This window comes from Arachis ipaensis, chromosome B04 (genome assembly GCF_000816755.2).
Source record: "Arachis ipaensis cultivar K30076 chromosome B04, Araip1.1, whole genome shotgun sequence".
NCBI classification, from domain to species: domain Eukaryota; kingdom Viridiplantae; phylum Streptophyta; class Magnoliopsida; order Fabales; family Fabaceae; genus Arachis; species Arachis ipaensis.
Window position 1 is genome coordinate 22990643 of NC_029788.2, and position 11289 is coordinate 23001931.

The following is an 11289-nucleotide window of genomic DNA, read 5'->3' on the forward strand; positions in this document are numbered from 1 at the left end:
AGCAGGGGTCATCTATGAGCAATCGACCAAGTTCGAGTTCCCAGTGTCGAACAACCAAGCAGAATATGAGGCTCTCCTAGGCGGACTAATGCTGGCTTGGGAAGTCGGGGCGACGAGGGTCAAAGTATGCAGCGACTCCCAAGTCGTCACCTCGCAGATAAACGGAAGCTACCAAGCCCGGGACCCCCTCCTCCAAAAGTACCTGGAAAAGGTCAAGCAAATGACAAGCCAGTTCCAGGAGGTCATCATCCAGCACGTTCCAAGAGAAAAGAACACACGAGCAGACCTTTTGTCGAAGCTTGCGAGCACAAAGCCAGGATCGGGTAACCGGTCGCTCATCCAGGACATGGTGAAGTAGAGGCCGCAAACAAAGTCATCCTTCTTGGTCTAAAGAAGCGCCTAGACAGTAAGAAGGGAAACTGGGCTGACGAACTCCCCTCCGTCTTATGGTCCTACCAGACAACCGAGCAAAGCGCCACGGGGGAAACCCCCTTTCGCCTAACATACGGGGTCGACGCGGTGATACCAGTTGAAATCGGCGAACCAAGCCCCCGATTACTACTCGCGGGCATGAGCGAAGTGGTCGAGAAAGACCTGATCGAGGAAACAAGGGAGATAGCTCACCTAACAGAAACGGCGCTGAAACAAAGAATAGCCCTGCGTTACAACGCAAAAGTCCTCAAACGAGACTTCGAAGAAAGGGACCTTGTCCTGCGACGCAACGACATCGGCGTCCCGACCCCAGGGGAAGGCAAGCTGGCGGTAAATTGGGAAGGTCCCTACAGGGTAAGGGAGGTACTCGGCATGACGGCAAGGAAATACCCAGAACATGGAACGCAGGTAACCTAAAGAGGTTCTACTCCTGACCCACCGGCTCACCGACCAGGGAGCCTAGCCAAATAGTTAATATTTGCCCTGTCCACATGATTAATTCATCTTGTTTACTTACTTTGTCAAATGCTTGCCCAACTAACGAGTAATTTTCACTTGTTCAAATTTTTTACTTGTTAAAACTTTCTTACTTCATATCTGTTTCTCATGACCAAAACCTAAAACGGCACCCCGGGATTGATCACCCCGGGATTGATCACCCCGGGAGCCAGACGGCTCATAGGCCTCAACCAATTCGACGATTACGCGACCAAATCGGTCCGAACTGCTACCAAATGCGAAAACGGCGAGACGGGCACAAGAAATAAGCCCGCCCAGAATAAACGGTAACACGATAACGGCAACACGACAAAATAACAAAACAAGCAAAAATCATAGCAATCAAACGACGATAACTTATAAAGCGTCAAAATATGGAACGGACAAGTAAATTGTTCAGGGCAAACAAAACGACAAAATATCAACAGGTTGTTCAGCAAATGCATTACAAAATATCCTAAGTTACAAGACTTCACTTCTTCGGCATATCAACAATTTTCCCGTCCTGGATAGTCTTGAAAACACCAATTGACGACGTCTCGAAATCAGGAGCAGCAATCCTCAGCTGAGCCTTCAGGGCATCTTCGGTCATCAAGATGGCATTCTTCCCTTGCTCCTTGGCCACCTTAAGCTTCTTCTTAAGCTCAGCGGCCTCTGCTTTAGCAGCCTTCGCCTCCGAGACGGCCTGTTCCCGTTCCTTTTCCAAGGCGACAACCCGACCCTGAGCGGCGTTCAGTTGACCCTCCAGTGTCATCTCACGCTCAAGAAGCCGGGCCACGGTCTCATCGGACGCCTTCAACCTCTCCGCAACAAACGACGACTTCTCCTCAGCAGCGCTAAGCTTTCCCCCCATCTCAGACAGCTGACCCTGGAGGAGTTCAACTTGAGCCTTGAAGTCATTGTTAGCTTTAGCAGAGGACTCAAGCTTTCTCCGAAGCGCCTCCATACCGGATAACTCGAATTCGGCCTTCCGAGCTATCACGGCCCCACGAAGCAAGGTGCGATACATCCACCTCGCCTGCCCGGACAGTTCGGTTTCATGAAAATGCTCTTCTGTCCCGGGTATCAGTTGGGAGTCAATGAATTTGGTAGCATTAAAGTTCCTCTCCATTATGGTGAGGGCCCCTTCCGGGCTAGAAGACATCTTTCGCTTCTTAGGAGTGTGGATAAGCTCCACGTCGCTATCCGGATGAGGGGTGAGAGTCGCCTGCCCGTCAGCAGGCCCCTCCTCATGGGTAGGGGAAGCCTGACCCCCTACGCCCTGCTTTCCCGACGTTTCGGTATCCCGGGTAGGGGAAGCCTGGCCCTCCTTCTCCCCTGAAGGACCCTCCGACTTGCCGACGTCCTTCTCTTCGGCATTCTCATCATCACTTACCTCAAAAAAGGTTTTCATCAGATTCTCAAGACCGGTCACGGTGGCAGACATTTCCACTGCGACAAACAACAAGAACGTTAGTCGTCAAACCGGAAGTAAGAAGAACAACGACAAAGAAACATAGGCAAACAAGAAAACAACTCACGAATATAGCTCCTGGCGGCTAAACCTACGCCTACCTCACAAACCACCCAAAAAAGCCTATCCTGGAATGGTACCCCTTCCCTAACTCACCTATCCCAGCACTGAAAAAACCTCTCAACAAAAATAAACCAGCCATGCAACAAATGCAAACAGCAATCACACAACAGCGAAACATAACACAGATACCAGAAGAAAGAAACCAGAAGATTACCTGGAACGATGAAGAAAATCTGGACTGGAAGTTGAAGCAAGAAGAAGTTCGCGCAGGAAGCTTTGGATGTTAGGGAGAGAAGAAGTTGGAAATGATAAGAGTGGGAGGTGGATAGGGAGAAAACTGTTTAAAAACCACCCCCAAAAGCGCGAAAGGAAGCAAGGGCAAAATGGTCTTTGCGCACGGGTTTTTTCAAATCATTATGAGCATTAAATGCCCAGTGCGGAGAACGAAACGGCAAACAGATGCCACAGCAGATCAAGAGACACGCGCACAAGAGACGCGTCCCTCCCACGATCAGCCGACCCAACGACAACGCACGAGTGTAAACATCACGCGCCACCGATGGCCCCTACGGCCACCGCTGACGCGTCGGGGGCACTGTTACGGCCTGGCCCAAACTCACGCGGGTCAACCCGACCCGAGTTCTCGCCAGCCCAGTAATGCACCCTCCACCCGACCCGGACACGCGTCCCGTACGGCTTGCACACAGCCGTGGGACAACACCTTTGAGGGTATGGGCCTGCCCACTGGAAGGGCCCACTACTGACATATATATAAGGGGGAGACTGGCTCTCCCCCCAAGGTACGTCACATTCTCACACCATTTCCTCTCCGCCTGCACATATTCTGACAAGGGCGTCGGAGTGTCTTTGCAGGTGGCACCCCTCCTCCCCATATGAAGTGCTCGGGACCTCGCACGCCCGGGACCAGGAAACCACGACCCAGCGAGTCTCTCCATCATCCCAAGCGTTGACCTCAAGGTCCCAACCCGAACCGTCCGGTACCCGACCTGCCGAACATGTACTTAAAATAAAAAATTTGGAATTACATAGTTGTTTTAATCATTTTGTATAATATCTTAATTTTATCCATATCTATCCAAACATAATACAAGACAATATATTAATGTCTTGTTCATCGTATCTAAACACAATACAAAAAAAATAATTTTTATTATCTCCATTCTATTATCTCTTGTCTCCAAAAACAAACGGAGAACTACACTTATTTGAAAAAGTATACGGAACTAAAAGGTGATCAGCCAAAAAGTAAACAAAATCGTTTAATTATAATCATTTTTTGAATAATATATTTGAAAACTGCTCCTGAGATCACGGAGTACAAACCAAAACCTAATTTTTCATGGAGCCCAAACACATTTTAGCTGATTTTTGGCTGATATTCTTTTGGTTCCTGATTGTTCTCCACTTATTTTCATTTCACCTATTTTTGCCTCTTACATCAGTCCGTGAAGCGTACATGGTGGCACCCTCGTAATTACGCGACTAAACGGAGGGCACCCTGGTACTTTGAGTTCTGCACCAAGCACTCCCCGTCTCCCCCGTGCTCTGCACAAAACAGAAGACAAACGACACCGAACCGAGAGATAAGAGCGAGAAAGAGCGTGTGCGAGAGAAAGAGAGAGAGACAGAGAGACAAACAGTATTTCAGAGGAGCAAGTCCTCCTTCTCGCAAAGCAATGTCTGCCCTTAACTGAATTCAATGTTCTACTTCTTCCGTGTTTATGACGCTCCTTTTCCCATTTCACGTAACGTAACCACTTCTTAGAAGCAAGCAAAAGGTAAACTAAATTAAATAATGGAATGAATAAATAAATATAGTTATAATTTTTGTCTGGAGCTGGTGATTGATTATTTTGCAATGTTTATTCAGGCATGCTAGCTAGTATGTCTTTGAAGTTATGAACTCCAAGGTTCTGAAAACCGGACCGGACCAGCCGGTTCGACCGGTTTAACCGCGAACCGGCGATGCAAACGGTCCGGTCCTCTTGCAGAAACCGCTCTGGAAAGAACCGGCAAAGAACCGGCGAACCGGCCAAAAATCGGCCGGTTGGACCGAATCGGTGACCGGCCGGTTCTGCATAAAATTATTATTATTATTATTTAAAAAAAAAAAAGAAAAAGAATGTTTGCTATGTTTTGCAGTGCCCTTGTCTCTGATTATTCAAATCTTGTAGGCCAATGCTGTCTCTGAGAAACATTTTCCAGAAGGAGTCTTGATCCGGCACACAAAGTCCTCCACTGTTCAAGCATTTTCTTACTTCTTCACATAATCATTTTCAACCATCAAAGGCTTAGGGAACTCAATGTTATTATATGCTTAACCACTAAACAGAGGTAAAAAAAAAAAAACAAATGCATGAACACTATTCATGTCTTGTAATTTCTAATTAAAAAAAAAAAAGCGATTATGGAAATTAGAGATTTGAGCTGAGGCTTACTGTGAATGTAATATGCAGCTGAATTAGTTAATGAAAAATAAGTTAAAGTGAATAATTAGAGGATGACAAATTGGACAATTCAGTTAGAAAACTAGCTTAGTAGTCTCTGTATATAAGCTTCACAAGGTCCATAAAATTTTAAAGAAGCTTCTAGTTCTTTTACTCAATGCATGAATAAGAAAACTCTCCCTCCTCTGTTTCATATAGTTTTTCTCTGTTAGTTTCAACATGGTACAGTGAGCCATTGCCATTGCAATGCAGCTACACCTTCCTTCTCTTCTTCTCCGATTGGTTCTCCTCTCTCTTTCTTACCTAATCTTTCTTCTCTTCTCTTCAACTCACACGATAGAGCTGATGAGAACGTTACCGTTTGTGCATATTCTCAAAGCATGAAATGGTAAGTTCCGATCACGAGTTCTAGAGAAGAAGACTACTCAGCATTGATTCATCTTCTACAATGAAATAGTAGCTCAAGAATTTGATGGATTCAAATCAGGTGACTCCAAACCCTTCTCTTCATGGCCTAGATCTACAAACATTGGCCAATCTTGTAGTCCAGAATGCAATTCAAGCGGCACGCACTCGAAGCCCCATGAATCCAATTACAGACCCTACCAGTCCCTTCTTTCTCCATCCTGGGGTAGTTCTTGTACTCAATGCATGAATAAGAAAACTCTCCCTCCTCTTTTTCATATCGGTTTCTCTCTATGTTAGTTTCAACACTTACATATCTGTAATTTAGGGTTGATTTGATTTTCGAGGGAGCAAAGCAATGGCGTCTACTTGGGATCATATGGGAGAAATTGCCAATGTGGCTCAGTTAACTGGTCTAGATGCAGTGCGTTTGATTGGGTTGATTGTGAAAGCGGCGAGCACGGCGAGGATGCATAAGAAAAACTGCAGGCAATTTGCACAGCATCTCAAGTTGATTGGGAACTTGTTAGAGCAGCTGAAGATCTCGGAGCTGAAGAGGTACCCTGACACAAGGGAGCCATTGGAGCAGCTTGAGGATGCTCTCAGAAGGTCATATATATTGGTGAATAGTTGTCAGGACAGGAGCTACCTCTACTTGCTGGCTATGGGATGGAACATTGTTTATCAGTTCAGGAAGGCACAGAACGAGATTGACAGATACTTGCGGCTCGTTCCGCTCATCACTCTTGTTGACAATGCTCGAGTCAAGGTAGCTATTTTTGCTTTTCACAATGCTATGTCTTGTTCTGAATTGGAATTTTGTGTTTTGGTCATAAAAAGAAAATAAGAGGAAAGAGTTTTCGGTATTATTTATTCTGTCTGGTTTTCATAAACATATTTGCTTATAAGCTATAACATTCCTGGTTTCTAGTAACAGTAGGGAGGAATTTGAGGGTCACCTAAGCTATTGGTAGTGGGGGTATAATTCAGTTAATCCTTAGGTGAAAAAATAATAGACTGGGAATGCAACTTTTGACTGATTTTCAACATTTGTTATAGTTTTTCTCTCAGCTTCAACATTGAGCAATGTTTTAGTTTGAAGCTGTCAAGTTTTTATATGGAGATTGCTTCATTCAAGTGATGCCTAACTCTTGGTGGTATGGAATAACTTTTTGGCAGGAATTAGATTGTCCTAGACTATTCTGTTTATTGATTGGTTGCCTTTTTTCTTCTTTCTTTTTTTCATTTGGTGTGTGGGTGGGTGCGGGAGGAAACAGTTGCATGTGGTTGAATCTGATACACTAGATAATAGAATTCCGAAAGATGGGCTGTATAGTTAACTAGTTTAAATAGCATTTCGCTTAATGCACCTTTTGAAACTCAAAGCATTTTGATTCATATTTCTTGGCAATCATAAGAAAATTTCCCAATGCTTTGTGCTAAGTATTTTATGCTGAGGATAGGACGACCCAAACATACATTAGTTGAAATGATGTGTTTTAGATTTAGATAGAGTTGGTATTACTTTTACCAAAGATTTCCATTCAACTAGTAGCTGTATGCAAAAGGCAGTAGCCGAAGATGTAACTTTGAGCAATTATTCAAATCTTAGTTGCTTTTCCCCATGTTTTGAGTGTTGATACATGTGAGGGTTTTGCACAATCTGCATCATTTTGCTTTAGATTTTACTTTTTCCCTAACATTTATAAGGACAGTTATGTTTGCTTTATATTGTGACTTATCTTGTCGCATTTTCCTTAAAAATCATTTTGTCAAAAAAAAAAAAGGGTTAAAAATCTATTGATTCTCTGGAATATTCAGGAGAGACTTGAAGTTATTGAAAAGGATCAACGTGAGTACACACTGGATGTTGAGGATGAAAAGGTGCAGACAGTTATTTTAAAACCAGATCCTGACAAAGATGATGCTGCAATGCTGAAGAAAACACTTTCTTGTTCATATCCCAACTGTTCATTCACTGAAGCACTTAAAAAAGAAAATGAAAAGCTTAGACTAGAGCTACAACGTTCACAAGCAAATCTTGATATGAATCAATGTCAAGTCATTCAATGGTTGTTAGATGTCACAGAAATTGCAGCTCATACTCTTCCAGAGAAGACTGACATGGTTCATAAGAAGGAGGAATACAATTATAATGATGTAGATAATGACAACGACCATTCATCTAGTGAGAAATACCAAGTTAAAAGTGACCAACTTTCCACATCAAGGTCATTATTCCTCTTCCTTAACTTTAATATGTATTTCGAGATAATTAGTTGACCAACAATGACAATATTTTGTGAATCTTGAGTGAACTCATGCACTTCTGACATCCAGGAAGACCTAAATTTTTCCCTTAGTTTTACTTTTTTTGACTACTCTAAAGTTCCTGCTTCTTCAATCCTGTTTTTTCATAATTCTTCTAATGATGCTTATGTGCCCAAACTGAAACAGATCAGCAGTTTCCCAAAAGGATCTGCTGTCAAATGGAGGTTCATATCAGCATCACTGGCATATTGATTTACTTGGCTGTTGTTCTGAACCTTCTCTTTGTAAGTTCTCTCCTGCTTGATTTTCATTAGTTTTACTTTTTGATGTTGCCAAACCCTTGATTTGATGAAAAAAAGACAATTAAATCGAATTAGAAAGAAAATTATTTGATAAAGTTGGCTATATACTGTTGCTAAAAGTCTGTTTTTCCCTGAACCTTGAACGAGACTACTACTACAGGAAAGTTTGTTAATTGTGGAAGCTTCCTTTCTCTTTTCTTCTTACTTTGCATGTTGATATGCTTGAATAATTTCCAATAGGTAGTCTCACCAAGTATAACATCTCTTTCTTTCGACAGTGTGCTTTTTAATGAAAAGAACAGGGTTATAGGAGGACTCTCCGATTTTGCTAGACCTTTCTTCTCAAGTAATGAATATTAAATATGGCAGTTGATCTGCAGGTATGAAGACATTTTTCTATCCTTGTGGAACATTTTCAAAGATTGCCACTGTTGCAAAAGGCAGGCCCATATGTAAGTTAGTCATAATCTATTCCAGTATTGCTAGCACTAAATGTGATGAATCTACATCCATGTGCTATTTCTTTTCAAATGGTTCTTGCTGTTTCTTTTTATATGTTTCTTTCCAACAAGTCTAGAGTTTAAGTTTGTCAAGTTTATATCAATCTTAAAGTTATATATTTGGCTTCAATTTTAATTTTGTACCTAGTATCTTTCCCTGGTTACCGATACTTTTGTGAGAAGCAATCATGATGCAATCTGAAATCTTTATTTCATCAATTGAACTGAACATTTATATCAATCTGCACTTTCTCATACTGTGAAGAATACTCTTATGTCATTCAGACCTTTTCTGTTTGAGATTAATGCTACATTTTTTAATCCAGAATTCAAATACTTCTCACTGTATGCACTTCTTCAATCCAGTTAATTTGAAATACTCAAAAGATTATCGAGGTCCAGCTACTTTAATCTTAGTTGTGTTTTTCCAGCTTCTGGAGATGCATGTAGTGAATTGATGGCATATTCGTTGGTTTTGTCTTGCTGTTGTTATACCTGCTGTGTAAGGAGGAAGCTTCGGAAGATGTTGAACATCACCGTAATGCTTGCTAACTCTCTTCTCTTATTTATGTTTGTATTTAGATGTTGTTAGCTTCATTGAAGATGCATAAAGTGTATTTGCTAAGGTGCTAGCAATACAATGGAATTCAGGAATTAGTATTAACTTGTGTACATTTTTTGGTCTCTATAAAATGTTTAAGTACTAATATTTAAATTTTATTTCAGGGAGGCTTTATTGATGATTTTCTATCTCATTTGATGTGTTGCTGCTGTGCCCTTGTGCAAGAATGGAGAGAAGTGGAGATCCGCGGAGTTAGTGGTATGTCCTACTCATTCTTCTGCTTCTTGTGCATAAGCAATTTTAGTCCTTAATTTCTACAAGTGTTTTGGTCTTGTCTCTTCATTTTCTCAGAAAAACCTCTTGAATTGGAGTGAAGGTTCACTTTAGTCTTCGACTTTGTAGTCCTAAGTAATTTTAGTCCCCTGCAGATCCAAATCAGCATTTTGGTGGGTCATTTTAGTCTAGTCATGAGATGAGATTCGCTAACATGTGAGGTTAAGTTACACATGTCATGACAAACATGTGCTGGTAGTGCCACATAGCCATAACACATTGCATTTACCAGGATCAAGTTCTTCTAAAGTGAAGTTGGTAAAGTAAGAAAGTGAGTTTAATTATCCTTGAATCAAGGTAGTGGAGCTCATGATAAAAGTTATAAATTCAATGGTGATTAATATCACATGACATGTTATCACTTCAATCCTTCACACTTAGATTTTTTTTTCCCATTTACTGTGACACATTAGCATATCCATAATGGTGGACTTAAATGACAAATAGAATATAATCCAAAGTCATAATTGAATTGTATCCAGCTTGGTTTTCTTGGTCTACTTGTTTTCGTTATAAATATGAATTTGCATTCCATCAAAGCCATTTTATGTTTAATGTTGAATCACTTGCAGATCGTGAGAAGACCAAAACAAGCCCTCCACCTTCCCAGTACATGGAATCTTAGAACAAATGAGATTGTCTTTTGGTTATTTAGGGATCCAAGAGTCTTTGAACCACATATTAAATAGAGGCAAATGGCTATTGGGACTCATAGCAAGACAGAAACTATGTATTTCCTTTTTCTTTTTTACTTTTTCCTCAATGCCTCTGGCCTCATTTACCCATGTGTAAAGCTTACAGATTTAGCCACTGATGTATTGGTTTCCTTGTTTAATATAATTTGATTTTAGTTTACTAAAATCATGGTATGTTTGTCGGCTAATTTTTTTGGATATGACACTTAGGTGCGTGTAACTCAGCGTTATGGACGTTAGGGGTGTTATACACTGTTGTGACAGCGGTTAACTGACGGAGAAGAAATTGGACAGTTCGATTTCTTTGAGAGAGAGGAACACATATCGAACCGTCCGAATTGTGATGGGCAAACATTTTTTTCCTAGGAAATTGGACCCACCGATTTCGTGCATGTAGGACGAATTTTTTTTTGTGCAAGGAAATTGGACCCACCGATTTTCTAGCCTGTAGGACAATTTTTTTTTGGACAAGAAAATCGGATTCACCGACTTCATGCATACAAATTTTTTTGGTGCGATGTAACCCTAATCAGATTGTTCGATTTAGGTCCTCCAAAAATTTGAAAAGGTCAAAAAGGCGATCGGATGGTTTGATTTCAATGTTTATATATACCAACTCCCTCACTGAGCTCTTCCTCTTCTTCTTCAGTGTTTCAAAAAATTAATACCAAAGTTGAGAGTGTGCAATGTGAGTATATTATCATGGATGATAGAGTTATGTTAAAAGTATGTTATCATGGACACACTTTTATTACAAACATCTGAAGGAGTAAAATATGTGTAAAAATCTATTAGATATTATTCCATTCACACTGTCTTTCGAAGAATTAAAATGTGTGATTTGTGAGAAGATGGATTCTCAAATATCTAGGAGAGTGTCGTGTATTTTGTACAGATATTCTATATCTGTATCTGGTGGGTTCATTCAATTTCAAACGAAATACGTGACCAATGAAGCGAGCATGTAAGAAATGTTTTCAGTGTATCTTGAAAGTCGGTCCCGAATATCGTTCATCGAACTGTATATTGAGTTCGAGCAATCTGCATCGGACCGAGACATTGAATTGGAAGATTACAATAGTGATAGCAAGAAAGAGTTTGAAAGTAACTATGAGGTTGTTGATCCGGGTGTAGACGAAAATCAAGCTGACGACACTACGGCGGCAAATGTGGAGGTGTGGCAAATGTACTAATAAACTAGCATCAGTTTCAGGAGCCGACTTTTATGCGATCGTTGGACTTAGAGGCCATGCATACACCAAAATTTTCTCAGTATATAAATGCAGCTATGTAATAATTTTAAATTA

General features: G+C 41.1%; 1 protein-coding gene across 6 annotated transcripts; it reads left to right on the top strand.

Annotated features, from left to right (window-relative positions):
* On the top strand, positions 3977–10148 carry LOC107639211 (protein MID1-COMPLEMENTING ACTIVITY 1). 6 transcript variants are annotated; one of them, XM_016342680.2, is made up of 10 exons: positions 3977–4245; positions 4642–4801; positions 5255–5545; positions 5648–6088; positions 7141–7550; positions 7777–7874; positions 8273–8344; positions 8824–8930; positions 9119–9212; positions 9860–10148. In XM_016342680.2, exons 4-10 carry the CDS (start codon positions 5678–5680, stop codon positions 9910–9912), a joined length of 1245 nt encoding a protein of 414 aa, XP_016198166.1. In that variant the 5' UTR covers positions 3977–4245; positions 4642–4801; positions 5255–5545; positions 5648–5677; the 3' UTR covers positions 9913–10148. The 6 variants fall into 6 exon arrangements, with proteins under 6 accessions (XP_016198166.1, XP_020976638.1, XP_016198167.1 ...); XM_021120979.1 differs by having other exon boundaries at positions 4610–4801; positions 5255–6088; XM_016342681.2 differs by having other exon boundaries at positions 5402–6088.